Source organism: Acomys minous (assembly GCF_964271855.1).
Source record: "Acomys minous genome assembly, chromosome: 9".
Taxonomy (NCBI): Eukaryota; Metazoa; Chordata; class Mammalia; order Rodentia; family Muridae; genus Acomys; species Acomys minous.
In genome coordinates this window covers 17,405,788-17,429,918 of record NC_140490.1, presented here as the reverse complement: position 1 = coordinate 17,429,918, position 24,131 = coordinate 17,405,788, and the positions used below count along the sequence as shown (strand labels likewise).

General features: G+C 48.3%; 1 protein-coding gene across 5 annotated transcripts; it reads left to right on the top strand.

Annotated features, from left to right (window-relative positions):
* The first annotated feature begins 67 nt into the window (after nucleotides 1–67).
* OXNAD1 (oxidoreductase NAD binding domain containing 1) lies at nucleotides 68–24,131 on the top strand. 5 transcript variants are annotated; one of them, XM_084795038.1, is made up of 11 exons: nucleotides 68–354; nucleotides 878–1,014; nucleotides 4,341–4,431; nucleotides 5,543–5,666; nucleotides 5,953–6,016; nucleotides 10,425–10,531; nucleotides 11,880–12,021; nucleotides 15,454–15,501; nucleotides 20,444–20,686; nucleotides 21,937–22,045; nucleotides 23,223–24,131. In XM_084795038.1, the coding sequence occupies exons 4-11, from the start codon at nucleotides 5,551–5,553 to the stop codon at nucleotides 23,375–23,377; spliced, it is 984 nt and encodes a 327-aa protein (XP_084651164.1). In that variant the 5' UTR covers nucleotides 68–354; nucleotides 878–1,014; nucleotides 4,341–4,431; nucleotides 5,543–5,550; the 3' UTR covers nucleotides 23,378–24,131. The 5 variants fall into 5 exon arrangements, with proteins under 5 accessions (XP_084651164.1, XP_084651161.1, XP_084651162.1 ...); XM_084795035.1 differs by having other exon boundaries at nucleotides 70–354; nucleotides 5,528–5,666; XM_084795036.1 differs by having other exon boundaries at nucleotides 70–463; nucleotides 5,528–5,666.

The following is a 24,131-nucleotide window of genomic DNA, read 5'->3' as shown; positions in this document are numbered from 1 at the left end:
CTTCCTGCGCTGCAGGGTTGCGCAGCTCTCCGCCCACTGGGTAGCGACAACCAATAGTATGAGGGGCTCCCGCACACGGCGGCTACGTCACCCCGGGACCCGGGGAGTTTGGGCCTGGGCTACAAATGAGTTTCACTTGCTGGTGGAGTCTCCGAGTCTCGTTCTCCATCACTGACTGCAGAAAGCCTTTCAGGAGTTGCTGGAGGCTACGGCTCTCCTAAGAGGGGGTCGCCTCGTCACTGAGGCTCAGAGAGCCACACGGCCTTCTCTTCTCCAGCCCTCCTTGACACACAGCGTTTCAAGTGACCTTGAGCTCTGACTGATGCCTGGCCTGTTACGAGTTCCTGCCTGCAGGTACATCGCTGCCTGTCTCGCCCCAGCCGCCTTCGGATACCCTGATGCAAGACACGGACGAGTTCTAGCCATGTTTGCCGTATTCACTACAGCGAGCCGTGTAGTCGCCGTAATAATCACTTTTAATGAGTTTTTTTAGTGGGCTACCTATATGTATTCAGTGTAGGTCTGTTGATCCTGAGGTTCAAAACTTCATTTTATTCATCTTTAACTCAGATTCAGAGACTGGCCATCTTGCCCGAGATTACCTATCTGGACCACAGTGTAGGGGCTGGCTGAAAGCAGTGCTGGGCCTATTTTTCTTACATCCAGGGACTTTGGAGCTTTGCTGTATCACTGCCTCACTCACAGCTCACTGGAGGGGTGCAGGGTAGTGAAAAACCACAGTGGCAGAAGTGAGGTGGGCTCTGGGCGTTCTCTTCTGAGAAAAGATCCTTTTGCACGGGAATTAGTAGTTCAGCCATCACATGTATAGCTTATGTAGTTTACATTTCTCTAACTTATACTTAATGTTTATCTACAGGTGTTTGCGTAAGTTACCAATTTTGTACATGCTGAAAGGACACTATATGTTGACGCCCGTTGAAAGTGGGAAAACCTCAAGGCAGAGAAGTCTTTAGGAGGAAAACCAGAAGTTAACATCAAACAAGTATATGGAAGGTTGTTTCAAAGATTCTGCTTCCTTTTTTCTTTCTCTTTAAACATAATTGGAGGACTGTACAGCAATTAGGAGATATTTGTAGCCTGTTGAAGGCTAACTATGGCCTGGCTGGGCAAAAGAGACATCCTGTGGCAGTCTTGTACCTTTATAGCTACAAGTAATTTCCAGGTAGCCTCTGGGACAGAAGGAGAAAACTGCTTTTCAGGTGTCTGTGTTTAGTTCGGATGATCATGATTGGTAGTCATCTTCAGTTCTTAATATTTTTTATTTATTTAATTTTTAAATTTATGTGTGTTGGTGTGAGGGTGTCAGATCTTGGAGTTACAGACAGTTGTGAGCTGCCATGTGGGTGCTGGGAATTGAACCCGGGTCCTTTGGAAGAGCAGGCAGTGCTCTTAACCACCGAGCCAACTCTCCAGCCCTCATCTTCAGTTCTTATGAGCCACTCTTGCACGTGCAGTGGCTTGCTAAGTGAAATAAATGGCTCTTAACCCCAGCGCTGATGCAAGCAGAGGCAGAGGCACAGAGACTAGTGGCTCCCTGGAGTACAGTGGCCCAATCAGTTGTGAGCTCCAGGTACAGAAAAAGGCTATCTTAAAAAAATACGGTGGAGAATGACTAAAGAATCAACCTCTGCCTTGAACTCACACATACAACACACACGATTGGATGTAGCCATGTTTGGCTCATAGTATGTATGAGTTGTTAGGTTATAGTATGTATAAATTGTTATCTAAAAGGCAAAACAAACAAAAGCCTGAAGGGATGGTTCATCAGTTAAGAACACTGACTGCTTTTCCTGAGGACCCAAATTAAATTCCTACCACCCACCTTGAAGTTAGTTATTTCCGTAACTCCGGTTCCAGAACACCCTTTTCTGGCCTCTGAGGACACCATACATGCACACAGTGCACAGATGTACATGAAGGGAAATTACCTGTGCACATAAAAACAATACCAATAAAAAAGGGGCTGGAGAATTGGCGCAGAAGTTAGTAGCACCTGTTGCCCTGCGAGAGGACCTGGGTTTGAGTCCCAGCACCCACGTGGGAGGCTCACACCTGTCTGTAACTCCAGTCTCAGAGGATCCAATTCCTCCTCCTGGCCTCCTTACGCACCAGGCACGCACATGGTGCACTGACATCCACGAAGGCAGACACTCACACACATACAATAAGAAAAAGATTTAAATAATAGACTACAATTTAAAAACCTTTCTTTTTACTAGTTCTGGGAGTCAAACCTTGGGTCCTTTGCATGCTACATATCTGCTCTACTAGCTTAGTGGCACCCCAAGTCCTGACCTTTCAGAAAGCAACTCAGAGCCATCAAAAACAAATGTCTAGGTTGGGAGCGGGGGTCTTAAAACCTGAAGTTACAGAGGCCAGCTAGCTTTTCTTTGTAATTTCTCAACTAATCATTTGTGTGTGTGTTATTTAAAATAGAAAAACTGATGAGCCATTTGTTTATGGCAGTTGACACTGTTGGCAATAACTCTTATGTGTATTGTATCATTAGAATAACGCAGTGCGGTACAGATAGGGCGTATCTTTAGCATTGGGAAAGGAGAGTTAGGGACTGAAGGGTTTGCTAAGGCAAAAACCATGATGCCGACTCAGACCCTTTTGATCCTAGAACTAGACTTCCTGAATGACTGCTGAGTGTGGTCTGGTTCAGGCAGAATGAGGGGGAAACCGGGAGGGGGAGGGGGGCCCTTCCTATCCGCAGGAATCTATCAGCAAGTTATAGGGACTAATTCCCAAACATTTTTTCATACTGTCCCTTTCTGCTCTCTGTGGCTACTGTTCTATCAGAATTCATTAAGTATCCAGCACTCTGCTTGCACGTACAGCTACAGGCCAGGACAGGTACCAGAGCTCATTATAGATGATTGTGAGCCACCATATGGGTGCCGGGAATTGAGCTCGGGACCCTTGGAAGTGGTCCTTAAGGCAGTGCTCTTAACCTCCGAGTCATCTCTCCATCCCCTTAGACCAGGCTCCTGACTCTGCTTCAACCTGGGCAGTCATTTAACAATGGGAAGGGGATCAGGTCCTTGTCCTAATTTATTCAGGTCCTTCAGTTGCTTCTAGTGCCCTGCTATGACCAGGACACCCCTACTTACACAGCTTGCATCCCCAGCCTGCTCTCCAGGCACCCTGGCCGAGGCTCCTCTAACCCCCCTGAGTTGTTACTTGCTGGGACTTTGCTCTTGCCAAGACCTCGGCTGCAGTGTTTTTCATGTCTCCTCTTCATAGCTGCCTGGCTGCCTCTTAAGGCTCTGACGTCAGCTGCCACACCCCTCCCCATCACTCCTGACTCCTCCATACCACGCATTATCATCTGTAACTACCCTTTAATTGTAGTTATCACCCATCTCTTGGCCAGATCCTCAGCCTTGGCAGCAGGTGCCTTTACCCACTGCACCTTCTTGCCAGTCTGATTAAAACGAATGAACAAACAAACAAACAAAAAACACTTTAGTTTAAGAACTGGAATAAAGTTTGGAAGGCAAGTTGAACACAATTTTGTAAAAATGCCTTTATTTACCAGTGGTGCCACCAATAGGTGGCACTCCTTGTCATGATACTGTTAACAGAATTTAATCTTTGAAAAAGAACAGCTTTTTTTAAAATGAGCTTCCCCATTATTTTCCAGTTGAGTGAGAAGTAGATATTTTAAACAGAATAGTCACTAAAGGTGTGCTGTATTATAAAAACATTTATTTTGGGCAGGAGGTATCTAAAACAATGTCCACCTTTCACTGGAAGATCAACTACTCAGTAGGGAATTTGGCCCACAGTGTCATAAGTGTGTCATCTTCCCAGCGCTTGACCCTGATTGTGCTTTCTCCTGCACAGCCCCCACTCAAGCTGGGCAGAACGGTTAGGGGAGCCACCATGGCCAGATGGAAGGCGGGCCACAGATAGCAGGATGCAGCAGTGGGGAGGGCATTTCGTGGGAAGGGTGACCTCATCTGCAGGAGCTGACTCAGGCCAAGGAAGATCAAGAAGCAGCCGATGAGAATTAATCAAAAAGAAATGTCCCCAGGAGGAGGAAGGATTGCGGGTGGGGAGTAATTGAAAGTGGGGACCTTTGCTTGTAATAAGGCCCCTCCCCTCAAACCCAGGGCCTGTGTGCTTGCCAAGTAAGCACTCTTCCACAGGGCTTCACACTTGTAACTCCAAAGGAGCCTTTTCGTTTGCAAGTAAGACTTGACGGGCCTTTTTCTGTTTCCTGTCTTTGCACTTAACAATTTATTGTCTCTGCCACTGCAGGAACTTTATAGGAATTTCAGTACATGGGAAATGTGTCTGTGTTCCAGGTGCTATCAATCCAGAGGTCTTATTATAGTACCAGGACGAAAATTCTGTGTCAGCCAGCTGAGGACTCCCAGAATCCCATGGGTCTCTAAAGTAAGTTCTGTTTGCTTGCTTTCAGTGACTAACACACAGTTTTTGATTTAGCACATTTAAAGGGGGAAAACTACCTTAGTAGCCTTGCATGAGGTAGCGGAGACTGTACACCTCTTTCGCTTTCTGGGGAAACAGCCAGTAGCATGTGGATTCTCAAGGCTGCCAAACTGCAATGTAGCAAAAAGACTCTGTCTATCTCAAGGCTACTTAGGGAGCTGTGGCCTTTGATAGATTCTGATTTACATCACCCCTTCGTTTAATTTTATCTCTACCTATGAGAACCAAAGTTCTCTGAAGCGTTCTTCAAATTGCACTGCCAAAGCTTAGGCAAGCGCCTGCTTCCTATTGGGCCCTTAGTAGTTTTCAGTGAATGAAAAACTACAGAAACTTCACTGTTGGCTTGACACTATGACCATGGCAACTCTTATAAAACAAAACAAAACATTGAATCGGAACTGGCTTAGTTTCAGAGCTTTAGTCCATTATCATCATGGTGGGAAACATGGCAGCGTGCAGGCAGACATGGTGCTGCAGAAGGAGCTAAGAACTGCAGACCAGCAGGAAGCTGGGCATAGTCTGAGCATTTAAGACCTCAAAGCCCTGCCTCCATAGTGACTTACTTCCTCTAACAAGGCCCCACTTCCTCCAATAAGGCCACACCTCCTAGTAGTGTCATTCCATATAGCCAAGCATTGAAACACAAGAGTTTATGGGGGCCACACCTATTCAAACCCCGACATTTATTCATTCATTCATTCGTGTGTTGGCTGGATACATATGGAAGCCAAAGGACAATTTGTGGGAATTGATTTTCTTCCTTCCACTATGTGGGCAGATGTTGTGTTTTTATGTGCATGGGTGGTTCGTCTGTGTTTATGTCCGTGCATCATGTGTTGGTACTTGCAAAGATCAGAAGAGGCCATCAGATCCTCTGGAACTGGAGTTACAGATGGTTGTGAGCTGCCATGTGGGTGCTGGGAATTGAACCCAGGTCCTCTGGAAGAGCAGCTGGTGTTCGTAACCACTGAGCCATCTCTAGCCCCCTAACATAGTCTGGCATTTCTCTGCTTTCTCTGAAAATGGTTATAAATTTCAGTTAACCTTTGCCAAGGAAGCACCATGGCCCACGTTGTCCTGATTCCTGGTCTGTCTCGTGGTCCTGTGGGAGCCATCTGCACTCAGGCAGCTTTGTGGAAATTGACAGCCAACACTTTGCGTCACCTTTCCCTAACCAGGTACGTTGTCAGCCTTTGGTGTCATTTGGGTTGCTTTTCAGAGACCTAATCTGCTGATGGTTTGGGAGTCCTTCAAAATCAAGAGAGGCAGCATCCTGCTTCCACTCATATGCCATCAGATCGGAAACTATTGCGTGTGCAACCTATGACTGGCAGAGTTTCAGTATTTTGCAGAATCCACAATTAATTGTGTTTTCCATAGACATGGTGGGGGAGCAGGGGAAACTAGTTTTATTATTTTATGAGGATAATGCTTAATAACCTAAGTTTACCTTCTTTTAAAAAGCATAATGAAGTCCAAAAGGAAGACGGATCACTTGGAGAGAACTGCAAGTGCCCTCCGACGGGAGGTTTGTACCTTTGGGGCAGGGTGGGTTTTCCTGGCTGGGCACCTTGTACCTGACTGGCTTATAGGAAAGACATTAGGTGAGGCTTTTCCCTATGAGGGACAGTCAGGGAGATTTTATTTTCCTGTTCTGGAATTTCCTGAGCAGGACATGCGGGAACTAATTTGGAAGCAACGTTCAAGCAGTACTAAGTGTTTCACTAAGTCTGGCATAAGTGGGCTGTTTCGGTGGAAGAGCGCAGCCATGGCTAAGCCCTTCCCTCACAGGTACACCGAGGCGTCCTATAGGAAAGGGAACTTGTGGAGCCTACACGTTATGAATGGCTTACCTTTTTTTCTTTTGTGGCCATCATGTCACAGAGTCCCTGTTCGTCTGCTTTAGAAGACCCTCATAGCTTATCAGAGCAGCACTAACATCTGAGCCAGGAAGCTCATGGCCCTCCCCCTGCAGGCTGTCAATCATACTCAGATACAGGAAGCTCATGGCCCTCCCCCTGCAGGCTGTCAGTCATACTCAGATACAGGAAACTCATGGCCCTTCCCTGCAGGCTGTCAATCATACTCAGATACAGGAAGCTCATGGCCCTTCCCTGCAGGCTGTCAATCACACTCAGGCTACAGGAAGCTCATGGCCCTCCCCCTGCAGGCTGTCAGTCATACTCAGATACAGGAAACTCATGGCCCTTCCCTGCAGGCTGTCAATCATACTCAGATACAGGAAGCTCATGGCCCTTCCCTGCAGGCTGTCAATCATACTCAGATACAGGAAGCTCATGGCCCTTCCCTGAGGGCTGTCAATTATACTCAGGCTACAGGAAGCTCGTGGCCCTCCCCCTGCAGGCTGTCAATCACACTCAGGCTACAGGAAGCTCACGGCCCTCCCCCTGCGGGCTGTCAATCATACTCAGGCTACAGGAAGCTCATGGCCCTTCCCTGCAGGCTGTCAATCATACTCAGGCTACAGGAAGCTCATGGCCCTTCCCTGCAGGCTGTCAATCACACTCAGGCTACAGGAAGCTCACGGCCCTTTCCTGCAGGCTGTCAGTCATACTCAGGCTACAGGAAGCTCATGGCCCTTCCGTGCAGGCTGTCAATCATACTCAGATACAGGAAGCTCATGGCCCTTCCCTGCAGGCTGTCAATCATACTCAGATACAGGAAGCTCATGGCCCTCCCCTTGCAGGCTGTCAATCACACTCAGGCTACAGGAGGCTCATGGCCCTCCCCCTGCGGGCTGTCAATCATACTCAGGCTACAGGAAGCTCATGGCCCTCCCCCTGCGGGCTGTCAATCATACTCAGGCTACAGGAAGCTCATGGCCCTTCCCTGCGGGCTGTCAATCACACTCAGGCTACAGGAAGCTCATGGCCCTCCCCCTGCGGGCTGTCAATCATACTCAGGCTACAGGAAGCTCATGGCCCTCCCCCTGCGGGCTGTCAATCATACTCAGGCTACAGGAAGCTCATGGCCCTTCCCTGCGGGCTGTCAATCACACTCAGGCTACAGGAAGCTCATGGCCCTCCCCCTGTGGGCTGTCAATCATACTCAGGCTATAGGAAGCTCACGGCCCTTCCCTGCGGGCTGTCAATCATACTCAGGCTATAGGAAGCTCATGGCCCTTCCCTGTGGGCTGTCAATCACACTCAGGCTATAGGAAGCTCACGGCCCTTCCCTGCGGGCTGTCAATCATACTCAGGCTATAGGAAGCTCATGGCCCTTCCCTGTGGGCTGTCAATCACACTCAGGCTACAGGAAGCTCACGGCCCTTCCCTGCAGGCTGTCAATCATACTCAGGCTATAGGAAGCTCATGGCCCTTCCCTGCAGGCTGTCAATCATACTCAGGCTACAGGAAGCTCATGGCCCTCCCCCTGCAGGCTGTCAATCATACTCAGGCTATAGGAAGCTCATGGCCCTTCCCTGCAGGCTGTCAATCATACTCAGGCTACAGGAAGCTCATGGCCCTCCCCCTGCAGGCTGTCAATCATACTCAGGCTATAGGAAGCTCATGGCCCTCCCCCTGCAGGCTGTCAATCATACTCAGGCTATAGGAAGCTCATGGCCCTTCCCTGCAGGCTGTCAATCATACTCAGGCTACAGGAAGCTCATGGCCCTCCCCCTGCAGGCTGTCAATCATACTCAGGCTACAGGAAGCTAACCTGCCACCTGAAGGGTGTGAGGACTGGGAACTAGAGGAGCCTCACCCTTTATCTCAGCAAGCAGCTCTGTTTCTGCTAAAAACACACGGTGGAGATCTGCTTTTCTCTTTTGAGTTGTTTCACACCTATTCAGGTGTGTTTAGCTTAGTGTTGTCTCAGTGAACCAAGAAAAAAAACTACAAACATGATCAGAAATTGTATTGTCACAGTAGTTTCATTTTATGTTTTGATACAAAGAGGCACATACTTAACATTTTTCCTGTTTAGATCCTACTTTTAAAGCTCAGTTCTTCTTTAGAGAATTGCTTTGGTATTAAAGGTGGTTTTTGATTCCACTTGAAGTTGACCTTTTCTTTTTGAGAAGTAAATAAAGCTAATTCAGCAGAGTAAGGTATAGGCGTGTAGGAAACTAGATTTTCCTATTGGTGAATCTGAAAACACAAGACAACAAAGAGCTGATTGTATGAATGGGAAGCTTGTTAATAATTTCTTTATGAAAGTGAGGTCCTGTCAGTTGTAAAGAAAAAAAATGGCTTATATCACAAGCTTGTGTGTACTCTCTTTGTGGTATGTAGAGGCAGACAGATAAATTAGGACAATCTGAGGCAAACATTGTCCAAAGGCCCAGATATTAAGTATTTTCATCACTAAACTGTATCTTTGTGGTTGGAGTTAGCCATGGAAGGATGTAGGCAAATCAGGCTTTCTGTGTCCAATCAAACATGACTCACCAAAGTGCTGTGGTTTGTCCAGTAGGTAATAGTTACCAGTGGTTGAATTAGAGTCGTCTTTTGGGATCTTATAGGGCGGAAGTATTAGGACTTTGGGGCAGTTCATTTGATCCTGTTTAGGACAAAGAAGGACTACTGTACGCTCTGATGGTACAATTAAAAGGGCACCTGATGCCAGGAGTCAGTTACAAGATTACAATTCTGATGGTATTGCTGTCTTTAGGGGAAAAAAATCCTAACCTCATTTCCCTTCTCTTTAGTTCTTTTTTTCTCTGAAACAGAATGGGAAATGGGAAGAGAAGGGAGGAGTGAAGACACTGATCTCTGCGAGCAGGGCAGGACGTAGCCTGGCGGCACAGATCTGTAATCTTAGCTCTAACACAGAGGACAGCAAGTGCCAGGCCAGCCTGGCCTATGAGGAGAGACCCTATCTTTTGTGAAAGGTCCAGGCCTAGGGGCTGCTGTGGAAAGTCACCCACTTGTTCTCCAAGATAGGAGGAGGAGGAGATTAGCAGCAGTGCAGAGGAAGAGGGGCAGGGGTTTGCCGCAGAGGACAGAGGGGGGAAGTTTCAGGAGCTATGTTGAGGTGAGGCTTTTCTAGTGAGTTTTTAAAAAGTGATCTCCCACTGAGAGTTGGTCAGACCTCAGAGTCCTAGGCTGAGCCAGCACCAGGGTGGGAGGCGTCCACAGTGTTCGCTGCTGGGGCTGGTTGGGCCCCATTGAGTGGTCAGCTCCTGCCCAGTACCATAGGAGCAGGTAAGCAGAAGGAAGCTGAGGGGAGTCGTGCCTGTCTTCCACCCTCAGATTAATGTCCCAGACTTAGAGGAGGAAGAGAAGTACCGAGCAGAGTTGGAATAAAGGAAGTGGAGAGGGTTTTACATTTGATGGGTGTCACAGCATGAGTTACCCTCACTGAATATTTCCCAAGTCACTCTTTGGACATTCAGAAAGTCAGTGCATCACTGAGGTAGTACTGCCCCAAACTCCTAGTAGGAAAGGGCCCTGTGGTGCTCTTGCCTTAGGTCATGTGTATATTTTAGAAAAAATGTAATAAGTTAAGAACCAAGTACACGAGCCAAGCGTGGTGGTGCTACCTTAATCAGGGCTCGGGAGGCAGGGTGAGTGAGTTCAAAGGCAAGAGGAAAGCACACAAGTACAAACCCAGTGTTCTGTGTCTTTGCTCTTTAAAAAGCATTTGATGTCTTCCGTGAACATCTGCTGTTAGCGTGCCATGGACCTCTTACTCAGAAGCAACTGCACCTCATGGCCTACTTCTGAAGAGGCCTGTAGGTGCCAGGGGCATCCCACCCCAGAACTCAGGGTGCCTGGCCAGCGCCCATGAGTACTGGTTCCACAGTTCCTGTAGTGATGACTTTGTACTCAGAATACAGAAGCATTGTAGTACGTTTCATAGTTCATTTAGTTCACTCACCTGATGGAGGGCAGAGCGGAGCAGTGTGTGCTTTGCCTTGTTGGGCAAGTTTCCAAACCACGTGTTTCTAAGCCTCAACCTCTCTGCTTCAGGTTGTGGCTGCAGCTAAGGTGTGTGAAATCGCCCACGAGTCTCCGTCAGTGAAGAGCCTCCGCCTGCTTGTTGCTGATAAAGACTTTTCCTTTAAGGCTGGCCAGTGGTGAGTGATGTTTCCCATGTTCAACTGTGTATTTATAAAGTTGCTGTTGGGTGTTACATATTCCTGTGGAAAGGACTTCTGTACTTGGTATTCCCCACCAGGAGAGAGGAATTCTGGGTCGTTCTGTTTGGTCATGAACAACTCGATTCCTTTGTGGGTTGGAACCATGCCCCATCTGTGATGTCTGAACCTACGTTTCATTGCCCAGCTTCACGCCAGGCAAAGTGCTGCTCTGTGGGACCACAGCGCGGTCGTGGGGTCTGCGACAGGCTCACTAACTGAGCACATTGCAGCCGCCTGATCCTTGGGTTATGGTTGCTAGGCACTCCTGCGTTTCTAAAACCCAGTCTTTGGTCTAAGAGAGTAGGCAGAGTGGCTGAAAGATGGGCCTTGGCTTCACTTTAGAGATCTGCGTGTGTGTGCCACGATTCTTGGCTGCCTTCTCTTTCTGAGAAAAGTCTCACTGAACCTAGCACTCAAGCTGATAAAAAAGTAATGAGGAGCCAGGCGATGGTGGGGCACGCCTGTAACCCCAGCACTCGGGAGGCAGAGGCAGGCGGGTCCTGTGAGTTTGAGGCCAGCCTGGTCTACAGAGAGTTCAGAACAGCCAAGGATACACAGAGAAACCCTGTCTCCAAAAACAAAAAACAAACTAATGAGGACAGATGTTAAGGCAGCCGTATATTCTTGGAATTTTTCTGTCTTTATTTGAATGGATGTTGTTTGTAGTTTTCATTCAGTGTCTGGTTATCAGGGCAATATCAGCTTCACTAGAGTAAGTTCAGAGTGTTTGTTCTCTTCCGTTTGGGGAAGCTTCTGAAGGGTTGGGATCAATTCTACTTACGTGTGATGGAACTCACCAGTGATGCCGCCTGAACCAGAATTCTTACTGTGAAGTTTCGTTAATTCAGTTGTTTGAGTTTATGTAGACATGATCGGGTTTTTCTGTTTCTTCTTGTGCCATTTCTGATAGTTGTTTTTGTTTTTGTTTTTTGTTTTTCGAGACAGGGTTTCTCTGTGTTAGCCTTGGCTGTTCTGGACTTGCAGTGTAGACCAGGCTGGCCTCGAACTCACAGCGATCCATCTGCCTCTGCCTCCAAGTGCTGGAATTAAAGGCGTGTACCACCACGCCTGGGTGAGTTTTTTTGTTTTGTTTTGTTTTTGTTTGTTTTGATTTGTTTTTCATAAAATTAATGAAGAATTCTTTATTTTTGTAAGATTGGTTATGTTGTTCCTCTTTTATTAATATAGGAGTTTATCTTTTTCCTTGTCTTACTAAAATGTCAGTTTTATTTTGTTGCCTGCTGTTGAGGGTTTTTTAAGAGTGATGGTTTGTTCATCCTTTTAGGGTTGATTTCTTTATCCCAGGAGTCTCAGTGGTTGGTGGCTTTTCAATTTGCTCCAGTCCCCAGCTGCTAGAGCGAGAGAGAATAATAGAACTGGCAGTGAAATACACAAACCACCCTCCCGCTATCTGGGTTCACAATAAGGTGAGCAGCTACCTTTGAAAAATAACTTTAAATTTCTTTTATTTTATGTGTGTATTTTATCTGCATATTTGTTTGTAAACCATGTGCATGCCTGTTTTCCTGGAAGGTTGGGAGAGGTATCAGATCCCCTATAACTGGAGTCACCAGTGGTTGTGAGTCACCTTGTGGGTGCTGGGACCTGAACCTGAGTCCTCTGAGAGAGTGACAAGCCCTCTGAACTGCTAAGCTCTCTCTCCAGACCCTCGACTAACTTTTAAATTAGGATGTGAGCATCTCTGCCTCCCATTAAAGCTGCACTCTGCTTACTTGGTTCACGTGTAATCCAGACCTGCGGGAATGAGAGTCCTGAATAGCAGGGTGTCAAGTGCAAGGGCCAGGGATGAGAAATAAACTCAGTGCCAAGTAAGTTTTTAGGAAATACAGCATCATACATACATACTAATTGCAAGAGGAAAATGTCCAAGGTCAGTGGACAGCTAAGTCGGGACAATATTGGTAAAAAGAACACAGAATACCTCAGACACAGCTGCCTAAGGATTGATAACCATAGCCAAGGAGGTAGAGTCAGGTCCCCAGAAACATTACAACCCTGACTCCTTCGAGGTACTGACTCCAGCCTTAGGCAGGCCTTGCCAAGTCCCCTCCTGGACAAGGACACAGAACTAGGTTCCCTTTGTCCTTTCATCAGGGCCTTATTGCTGTGTTTTCAATGCAGAGAATCCTTGTTTGTGTAGGAACCACAGCAAAAAAAGGAATGAAGCCAATCGTAGCAGATCTTGAGAGAGTACCAGGAAAAAATACATGATGGGATAGATGTGTAGCGCTGTTCTACAAAACAGCCAGGAAAAAAGGTCGAATTCAGTGGCTACAGTTTGGCCTGGTTAGGGAAATGCTACACAAAGAATCGTAAATACGCCATATTTGTAGAAAGTAACATGCCTGTGGCTGGAGAGACCTTTTGTGCAGTGAAAACTTGCAGATTAGGTCACTTGGTTCATCCTCTAGTGTAAGACCAACTTTCATACAGATCTTCAATCTTCAAAAAACAAAAGTTGTCCATCACAATCTCATGAAAAGAATCAAGGGATACAGTATTCTTGGATTGGGAGACTCAACACAAAGAAGGCAGTTCCCCTTAAATTGATTGGTGGATTCGTTATTGTAATACCCAGATCACGAGACACACAATCTGCCTCCCGCCCCCGTGAAATGTCCACCAGGACTCAATACCAGTGCAACATGCACAGGGTCCTGTATTACGGGCTCAACCTCAGATCACAATCCTTCCTGACACAGCAGGATAAGAGAGTGGCCCAGAGCTTCAAGGGCATTGGGTTTATAAAGGGAAAAGACCATAAGCAGGTTGTGGGTCACAGGAATGTCAGCCTTTTGGCAGGTTGGGTGAGGCTGAGTCTGGAGGGAAAGCCTTTTGATCTCAGAGGAACCTTGGGAGCTAATTGTGTGTAATCGCTCTGGTGGGGTTTCTGACACTGCTGGCAGGGAGAAGCATCACCTCGAGGACAAGGCCTCATACAGAACATGGCATTAATTACATTATAACAGTCAACAAAATCATAACAGGTTTTTTTTTTTTGGTTTTTCGAGACAGGGTCTCTCTGTGTAGCCTTGGCTGTCCTAGACTCACTTTGTAGACCAGGCTGGCCTCGAACTCACAGTGATCCGCCTGCCTCTGCCTCCTGAGTGCTGGGATTAAAGGCGTGCGCCACCACCGCCCGGCATCATAACAGTTTTTACAGAAACAGATAAGTGACTTCAGAGTTTCTGTAGGGACTCTAGCTGGCCCGAGCATGGCAACCATTAGATTACATTCTTAAAGCTAGCCACTCCTGAGGGCTGACTGCCAGGATCCAGCTATCAAAGCATTGAAGTCCAGCAATCACAAGCCTCCTTTTGGCTGCCCTCATTAACACGCCCAATCAAAACCAATTCATCCTGGGGGAGCAGGGGAGAGGGGTGTGTCAGGTCCCCCTGTACCTGTGGGCCATCTCTCTCTCCTCTCTATCCAGAGCTGGTCCTTTGTCCCACTCCTTCTGGACAAATAGCCCTTCCCCCTCTCCCTTGCTCCTTCCCCTTCTCTAACCCTACATCCCCGTGTTTGTCTCCATCCCTGCCCTTTGTCCTCGGGGACAAATATCCCTGGCCTCTCCCTTGTTCTTTCCCCCTTCTCCCTTGACCTCTATTTCCTGTCTTCATCTCTTATTCCCTGCCCTTGTCCCTCGGGGCAAATAAATCTCCTTTGTGCTGAGAACTTGACCTTGGGGTGTCCTGTGACAGTACAAGTCCTTTCAGCTTATGTAGAGAGGAAAGACCTAGAATAACTAGAGCAGTTCCGAAAGAGACCGACTAGGAAGGGTCCGCATGGCGCACACCCGGGTCTCAGCTGCAGCGAGCCCTGTCTTAGCCAACAGTGACAGCAGGAAGAAAAATCACATGAAAGTGTAGGCATAAAGCAAAGTGATAATAATGACAACAGTCAGTGCTGGCAAAGGGCGGGCACTGAAGGGCTTCAGCAAGACACTGGTGTGTGTGGCCGCTTCAGTTTGAGCAAACATGGCATAGAATGGGTGGAAAAAGGATAGCTTTTTCAGCGAATAGCATAGAAACAACTTTACATTTACATAAAGCATGCATAAACGTTGGACCTAACTCTCATACTTTACATTCACAATTAAAATGGCTTGTAAATACAGATGTGAAACATGAAACTGGGAAATTTTTAGTTGAAAACACTGGAAGTATTTGGAACTTGAAAGTAGAGAAAGAGTTGTGCATGGCACCAAGAGGAAAAAGTATAAAAGAAAAACAACACATACTATGTTAATTAAGATTAAAGCTTTTCTGCAAATGACCATTAACAGAATTAGCGATAACCTACAGCTAGGAACGCAGGAAATGAAAAGATGTTTACTGTCGTTCACCACCAGGGAAATGCAGACTGCAGCATACAGGGTGGGGCACGTAACAGTGCCCACTGCCTACCCTGCTCTGCCCAGCGGGAGCCGCCACCAGCCAGCATGCGGTCATTGCAGGAGGCTCCTTCCCGCCTGAGCTGACTCTTATGAGCTGGCAGGGTGGACAGTGGAACTGTGTCTGGTGGCAGCGGGCTCAGTTGACATGGGATAACGTGCTTAAAGTTGTCTTTTACTTTGTGGTCTTTGGTAGAGCAAGGAGTTTCAGAGAGCTGTAACTGCTCCAGTTGCTGTGAAAACGTAGAAAGTCTGCATTCAAATTCAATGCAGTGCTCTCTGCTTGCGTTGTTAGAGAGGGCCGTGATTTGAGTTTTTGGTCATGCTCCACCAGCAGTTCCTGTTTATCAACAGGAGACAGAGGCAGTTTTCATATTCCTTTTTTGTTGTCTTTTCTACACACACTGAAGAGGCATCAAAGACAAGGTTTCTTTCTCGTTTTCAGGCTCTTTTGCTCTGGGTGGGGGCACGGCAGAGAGGAGTGTGTGTACAGGTAGGCAGGGCTACAGCAGGAGCAGGTAGGCAGGGCTACAGCAGGGGCAGTAAGCAGGGCTACAGCAGGGGCAGTAAGCAGGGCTACAGCAGGGGCAGTAGGCAGGGCTACAGCAGGGGCAGTAGGCAGGGCTACAGCAGGGGCAGGTAAGCAGGGCTACAGCAGGGGCAGTAAGCAGGGCTACAGCAGGGGCAGTAAGCAGGGCTACAGCAGGGGCAGTAAGCAGGGCTACAGCAGGGGCAGTAGGCAGGGCTACAGCAGGGGCAGGTAAGCAGGGCTACAGCAGGGGCAGGTAAGCAGGGCTACAGCAGGGGCAGTAAGCAGGGCTACAGCAGGGGCAGTAAGCAGGGCTACAGCAGGGGCAGTAGGCAGAGCTACAGCAGGGGCAGTAAGCAGGGCTACAGCAGGGGCAGTAAGCAGGGCTACAGCAGGGGCAGTAAGCAGGGCTACAGCAGGGGCAGGTAAGCAGGGCTACAGCAGGGGCAGTAAGCAGAGCTACAGCAGGGGCAGTAAGCAGGGCTACAGCAGGGGCAGGTAAGCAGGGCTACAGCAGGGGCAGTAGGCAGGGCTACAGCAGGAGCAGGTAGGCAGGGCTACAGCAGGGGCAGTAAGCAGGCTACAGCAGGGGCAGTAAGCAGGGCTACAGCAGGGGCAGGTAGGCAGGGCTACAGCAGGGGCAGGTAGGCAGGGCTACAGCAGGGGCAGGTAGGCAGGGCTACAGCAGGGGCAGGTAGGCAGGGCTACAGCAGGGGCAGGTAAGCAGGGCTATAGCAGGGGCAGTAAGCAGGGCTACAGCAGGGGCAGTAAGCAGGGCTACAGCAGGGGCAGTAAGCAGGGCTACAGCAGGGGCAGTAAGCAGGGCTACAGCAGGGGCAGGTAGGCAGGGCTACAGCAGGGGCAGTAAGCAGGGCTACAGCAGGGGCAGTAAGCAGGGCTACAGCAGGGGCAGTAGGCAGGGCTACAGCAGGGGCAGTAGGCAGGGCTACAGCAGGGGCAGTAGGCAGGGCTACAGCAGGAGCAGGTAGGCAGGGCTACAGCAGGGGCAGTAGGCAGGGCTACAGCAGGGGCAGTAAGCAGGGCTACAGCAGGGGCAGTAAGCAGGGCTACAGCAGGGGCAGTAAGCAGGGCTACAGCAGGGGCAATAAGCAGGGCTACAGCAGGGGCAGTAGGCAGGGCTACAGCAGGGGCAGGTAGGCAGGGCTACAGCAGGGGCAGTAAGCAGGGCTACAGCAGGGGCAGTAAGCAGGGCTACAGCAGGGGCAGTAGGCAGGGCTACAGCAGGGGCAGGTAAGCAGGGCTACAGCAGGGGCAGTAGGCAGGGCTACAGCAGGGGCAGTAAGCAGGGCTACAGCAGGGGCAGTAAGCAGGGCTACAGCAGGGGCAGTAGGCAGGGCTACAGCAGGGGCAGTAAGCAGGGCTACAGCAGGGGCAGTAAGCAGGGCTACAGCAGGGGCAGTAAGCAGGGCTACAGCAGGGGCAGTAGGCAGGGCTACAGCAGGGGCAGTAAGCAGGGCTACAGCAGGGGCAGTAAGCAGGGCTACAGCAGGGGCAGTAAGCAGGGCTACAGCAGGGGCTGTAAGCAGGGCTACAGCAGGGGCAGGTAGGCAGGGCTACAGCAGGGGCAGGTAAGCAGGGCTACAGCAGGGGCAGTAAGCAGGGCTACAGCAGGGGCAGTAGGCAGGGCTACAGCAGGGGCAGGTAAGCAGGGCTACAGCAGGGGCAGTAAGCAGGGCTACAGCAGGGGCAGTAAGCAGGGCTACAGCAGGGGCAGTAAGCAGGGCTACAGCAGGGGCAGTAAGCAGGGCTACAGCAGGGGCAGTAAGCAGGGCTACAGCAGGGGCAGTAAGCAGGGCTACAGCAGGGGCAGTAAGCAGGGCTACAGCAGGGGCAGGTAGGCAGGGCTACAGCAGGCCTATGGCAGGGGCTACAGCAGGGGCAGTAAGCAGGGCTACAGCAGGGGCAGTAAGCAGGGCTACAGCAGGGGCAGTAAGCAGGGCTACAGCAGGGGCAGTAAGCAGGGCTACAGCAGGGGCAGTAAGCAGGGCTACAGCAGGGGCAGTAAGCAGGGCTACAGCAGGGGCAGGTAGGCAGGGCTACAGCAGGGGCAGGTAGGCAGGGCTACAGCAGGGGCAGGTAGGCAGGGCTACAGCAGGGGCAGGTAAGCAGGGCTACAGCAGGGGCAGGTAGGCAGGGCTACAGCAGGCCTATGGCAGGGGCAGGGCCTCTTAGGCTTTGGATTCTACTTTTAGGGCTTGAAAGGAAGGAATGATTTTGAGCAGTGCAGTCGCTAGTGCAGCCATGCCTAGAGTTACTTTCTGAACCAGCAGCTCCCTTGCTGCTTTCTCTGTCAAAAGCCCTACGTAGTTAAAAGTAGGTAAGTTTAGGTGGTTTTCCCCTAGGAACTTCTTTACCAAAAGACTTATTTTATGAATTCAGGAATTTTTTTTCTTAGATTTTTTTCTCTTAAGTTTGGTCGTCTGAAGTTGTGGAACCTGGAATTAAATCTGTCCAGAGGTGCCTCCTGCTTACCTGGAATGCGGGGTCCAAGGACTGAACGCCTAGGTTCTGACCTTCTGAAAGCATGTGTATGGTCCTACTTCTAAAGTCTGTTGATTTGTGCCAGGAGCTTGTAACGAGGCAAAACTGGGCGTTCCATATAAATGGCTGGATTCTGGTTTTTGGGGGGAGGCAGGAAGGAGATAGTGTTATAATAATGATAAAGGTGCCATGCAACAGATCTGGTATGAAGGTATTGTGGGAAAGTGGGGGGATGGGAGAAGGGGGGAGGGAACCCATGACAGAAGCAGAGAGAAAGAGGAAGAGGAGTAAGAGACTAGTGGTGTCCTTTTTATCAGCACTCACCTGGCACTCACCTGGCGGCAGCTGGTGATGACGTCAGAGGTTGCTGGGCTCCTGAATGGCAGGCTAGTGGGACCCTCTGTATGCTGTCAGGTAGACATATCCAGGAGTGTTTTCTTCTCTGAGAGCTACAGTGCCCGAGACATCTTTTCATATAGAGCTCAATGCTATGTCATGGGGGCAGGCAGGGTCCAGAGCAGAAGGGTTTGATGACTTGTAGTAGTGTTAACCCTGTCAGGAAATTAGAGGAAAAACACATAAAACTGAACAAAGCACCCCAAACTCACAATTCTCTAGCCGAAATGCAGAGGAGGAGAAAAGGAAGGAAAGGGACCCATAATCAACGGATATTTATTTCTGAGTACTCAAGTTTGAGCGTTTGGAAACCACAAGATAGAATGAAGCCACCAGAGGACTTTTACTAAACACAGTTACCACAAACATGTGGTCTGTAAATGTAGCTGGTACAGGCTTGCTGTGTGGGTGACAGAAGGACACTCATGTCACCATCTGGTATGTGGTCTTCCAGAACAGAACACAGCCAAGGGTAGTCTACACACTATTTACATTCCGGGAAATCCAGGTGAACTTAGATTTGTGCAAAGCTGTCTCTGAGTCATTGTTGGGCATGGTGGCAGATCACTGTGAGTTCGAGGCCAGCCAGGTCTACAAAACAAGTCCAGGACAGCCAAGGCTACACAGAGAGACCCTGTCTGGGAAAAAAAAAAAAGAAAAGATTCATGTTAATTTAGTTTGTGGGCTTGATGGAGAAGAGAGTACGAGATTAGTTAGGCACTCCTCTGAGGCTGCTTCCAAGAGGATTAATACACAAGGATGTAATATACTCCCTAAATGTGGGAGGGCAGCACCGTCCATGGGCTGAGAGGGACAGGTACAGTACCTGAGGGAAGGAGAAAACCCCCTTGTGGCCGTTCTCTTTCTTGGTTTCCTGGCTGCTATGTGCTGAGTAAATCAGCGTCTGTGTCCTTCCATCACCCTGCTCCGCCTCACCATAGCCCAGAAACAGAGCATCCAGCCAGCTGACTGTGCACTAAGACCTCTGAAGCTGGGAGCCAAAACCATTTGACTAACACATTTAGAGTGTGGCCTCAGATCATTACAAACTGGCATTTGCCCACATGAATAGCCTGGGTCACTCAGAAGTCATCCTGACAGTCCTGTACATTGCAATAATGGCATGCAGGAATCCAGCACTCTGAATTTTAAAAAGCCTTCGTTTGTATTATGTGCAAATGTCTGTGTTCTGAATATTCCCACAGTGGCTGATTCCAACTACTAATAAAGAATAGCTCACAAGATTCCTGCTGATTTAGCCATCAGTTTAATAGGAGCCAGATCCAGGAAGCCACCAGTTATGTGGGACATCTAGCCCTATCCTCTGAATGTCACTTAAGTCCCCCATATCACTGTGACAATGAAAAACAAAAACAAAAAAACAGAAAATGTTGCTGCAGGTTTCTAGAATACCCCCCATAGAGACAATATTGGCCCACTGGGAACCAGTGCATTCCTCTCTGGAGGCAATTTTCATGTAAGTGACCTCACCAAATACTGGTACGTACACTGCGCACTGCAGACAAGTGTGAGACTCAGCCTGCATGCACAGCCTCCTGCTGCCTTTCTGGCTGCTAGAGAGGGGTGTGAACAGACACAACAGAATAGAACTGCCCCACAGTGCTGGGGCAAGCCTGCTGCGCTAGTCTGACTGGGCCCGCACAGGTCCCAACATGCCTCTAGTAAAGAGATGCATAACCCCGGGGTTGCCCCCCCCCCCAGTCTATTGGTGCTTTTGTCAGCTCAGCTCCTTATCTGCAAAGTTAGTGACAAAATCTCTGAAGCAGACCCCCTTTCTGAATGGCCATGTTGTATGGACCACAAAGTTGGAATACATGCTGGAGAGTAAAATCCAGTCCCCAGGCTCTGGGAGAATTAAAACAAGCTGTGCAGATCTTCCCAAATACTGGTAAGCAGGCGGGTCAGCTCGGCGAGTTCACTTAAGTAGAACATTTGGTCTGAGACTTGCCTTGCACAGGACCAAAGGAGCTTTTCTTTCTTGCTTCAGTGCACACTTGACTCTGAAGTGGCTGTCAGAGTGGGTGGAGAGTTCTTCTTCGACCCGCAGCCCACAGATGCCCCTCGAAACCTCGTGTTGATTGCTGGAGGGGTTGGGATCAACCCGCTGCTTTCCATCCTGCGCCACTCAGCAGATCTCCACCGGGACCAAGCAGACCAAGGAAGTAGCTGTGCGATAGGGACAATAAAACTACTCTACAGTGCAAAGGACACCAGTGAACTCCTGTTTAAGGTAAGGTGGGAGACGCGCTTACAGTGTGCTCGAAGCAAGTGTGCATAATTTATAGTCCATAAACAGCAGGTGATATGACGTGACAGTGCTATAATGAAACCCATTATTAAACAATGAAAAGTCATACAGGTGTATAGGACAGGAAAGACGTGAAACTACCTAGGAGATTGAATGGGAGTAAAGAGAGAAGGCGGGGGGGGGGGGGGGGGGGATTATGGCCAAAATGTGAGGTGTGCTCTGATGAAGATGTCTCTGTAAAACCCATCACTAAATAATATATGACAATAGAAATAGACAAACATGTAAATAAGTAGGATTTTTTTTATATTTGGTTGTGAGCCTAGCCTTTAACGGCTGAGCCATCTCTCCAGACCATAAATTTTTTTTCTGTAGGTTCAGATTTCTCTGCAAAGATTGGAATAAAAGGCTTGCAAAGCTTAATCAATTCAAATGATTAACAGACAATCTCACCCTGGATAGTTAAAAATGTTTCCAGTTAAGCAACGGGATAAGATGAAATATGATGGCTGTCTTATTTATTTTTCTATTGCTATGATATAACAGTGTAACCAAGGCAACCTATAAAATAGCACTTAAGATGGGAGTTCTGGTTTCAGGGCGAGAGTCCGTGGCCGTCATGGCGGCAGGCAGGCAGGCAGGCAGGCAAGGTGCTGAAGCAGTAGCTGAAAGCTCACATCTTGAGACACAGCAGGAGGCAGAAAGGGCTAACTGGGAGTGGGATGAGTCTTCTGAAACCTCAGAGCCCACCCCAGTGACACACCTCTAGCAAGGCCACACCTCCTAATCCTCCCCTAACACTTCTACCAACTGGGACCAAGCATTCAAACTATGCGCCTGTGGGCCCATTCCATTTAGGTCACCATAGTAGGATAGAATCTAGAAGCTAACGGAACGGAAATGTCACTAGGGCCAGGCATGGTGGCACACTTGTAATCCCAGCCCTTGGCATGCTAAGGCAGGAAGATCAGGCACGTGTAGCTAGCCTCAGCTACATAGAAAATTCAAGCCTAACTTGGACTAAATGAGATTCTGTCTCAAAAAAATAGGAGCAGGAGGAGAAGGAGGTGGTGGTAGTGGCATCAGGTAGTGGTGGTTTTGAGGCATTAGCCCAGAACTCATAGAGAGCCTGCCTGCCAAGTGCTGGGATGAAAGGCGTGTACCACCATACCCAGCTGTGGTTTGATTTTTCTTTTTAATTGTAGTTTGACCCAATATGTTTGACATTCCAGAAAGATATCCTCGACTTAGTGCATGAATTTCCTGAGAAGATTACTTGCAGTTTACATGTAACAAAACAGACAACAGAAATCAGTGCAGAACTTAAGCCTTATGTCACAGGTGAGTCCTCTAAAGAGATTTTGACTAGCCCTGCAGTTACTGGAGAGACAGGCCAATTGGTTAAGAAGAATGTTTTACTGTTAGGAGTCTCCTGCTCGGAATGTCATTCCCAAGGAAATTGAGATGGTTCTTATAAAAACACATACTTGGATTTGCTTATTATAGGTAGATTCCTATGCTCATGTTAAAATCACAAGTTTTAGAAGGCCTTGGCACCATCACTATGGTATACAATTAAAAAACAGTATGCTGCTGGGCGGTGGTGGTGCACATCTTTAATCCTAATACTTGGGAGGCAGAGGCAGGCGGAGCTCTGTGAGTTCAAGGCCAGCCTGGTCCATAAAGAAAGTCCAGGACCAGGGCTCTGTTACACAGAGAAACCCTGTCTTGAAAAAGGGAAGGAAAAAAAAAAAAGGATGCTGCTTTGGTTGAATCAGTTGCATATGCCATTAGTAGTTATTTAAATTACCAAGTTCCCCTATTTGGAGGGGGTCTTTAAAGTTATCTTATTCACTTTTGTTTGTTTAAGTTTTTTTTTTGAGACAAGGTCTTACTCTGTAGCCTTGCCTGGCCTGGAAATCATAAACCTCCACCTACCTCTCTACCCTCAGAATGCTTAGATTTGCACCACCTCACCCAGCTAACGCTATTTTTCAATATGTGTGTGTGTGTGTGTGTGTGTGTGTGTGTGTGTGTGTGTGTGTGTGTGTGTTTGCAGGTATGTATGAAGAGCAGAGGACAATGTTTGGAGTTGGTTCTTTCTTTCCATCTGTGAGTCTCGGGATAAAGCTCAGGCCATTGGACTTGGCAGCAAGCACCTTTACCTGCTGAGCCATCTTACCGTCCTGAGAGGAATTTATTTCTTTATCTATCTGTTTATTTATGACAGCCATTTACGCTGCTAAAGGCAGTTTCCATCTCTGCAGAGATGAGTAGGCTTGAGGGCCCTCTCGAAGGAGAAGCTGGTGATGAGCCTGCTGCTTTGCTTGCTCGAGGCTGGGAAGCCTGGAGAAAACAGGCTCAGGTGCTGCTCCTGCACGGGAACGCTGCCAGCCAGCTCAGGTGCTGCTCCTGCACGGGAACGCTGCCAGCCAGCTGTGGTCGGTTGGCTTACAAACATGTTCAGCCTGATTTGGTGATTTTCTGGTTTTTTGTTTTTGTTTTTGTTTTTTTATAGAAGGAAGAATTACAGAGGAGGAGATAAGAGATCACGTTTCAGCAGAGACTCTGTTCTATATCTGCGGCCCACCTCCAATGACGGACTTTTTCTCTAAACAACTGGAAAACAGCCACGTTCCCAAGGACCGCATTTGCTTTGAGAAGTGGTGGTAGGGAGCAGGCACAGAAGACCTGAGAGCCACTCAGGAGAGGGAGACTCTTTACGTGTTTAGGCCAAGACTGAAGGAAAATCAGGGACAGATTGGCATGACAAACTTTCTGCACACTTCCTTGTTCAAGCTATTTTTATTGTATTGATTTTTCTTTCATTAATACCGATTCAGTTGTCTTATGATATTCCATTGTTACAGAGTTTCTGACACCTAGGAAAAGACCATACCCAATCCAATTATAATGAAAAGAGTTAGTGGTTAGCTGCTAGCAGAATGACAGTCTCAGAGCCAAATTTGAGCCTGTCATAGGGTGTTGTTGGTGTTTTGGTTTGGTTTTTTTTTTTTATGGTTTTTTTTTTTTTTTATTTATTTTTTAGACAAGATTTCTCTCTGTAGCCTTGGCTGTCCTGGACTCTTGGTAGACCAGGCTGGCCTTGAACTTACAAAAATACAGCTGCCTCTGCCTCCCAGAGTGCTGGGATTACAGGTGTATGCCTGTGCACAGCAGGGAAAGGTTTTTTTGGGTTGTTTGGTTTGGTTTGGTTTGGTTTTTTGGTTTTTGGATTTTGGTTTTGTTTTGTTTTGAGACAGGATTTCTCTCTGTAGCCTTGGTTGTCCTGGACTCTTGGTAGACCAGGGTGGCCTCGAACTCGCAGCAATCCACCTGCCTTTGCCTCCCAAGTGCTGGAATTAAAGGAGTGTGCTACCATGCCCAGCAGGGAAAAGTTTTTTGTTTTTTTGTTTTTTTGTTTTTT

Coding starts and splice junctions, on each gene's coding strand:
- OXNAD1 (XM_084795038.1), top strand. CDS start 5,551: ATGGCCCACGTTGTCCTGATTCCTGGTCTGTCTCGTGGTCCTGTGGGA. Junction 20,687..21,936: donor CCAGTGAACTCCTGTTTAAG/GTAAGGTGGGAG, acceptor TTGACATTCCAG/AAAGATATCCTCGACTTAGT. Junction 22,046..23,222: donor ACTTAAGCCTTATGTCACAG/GTGAGTCCTCTA, acceptor GTTTTTTTATAG/AAGGAAGAATTACAGAGGAG.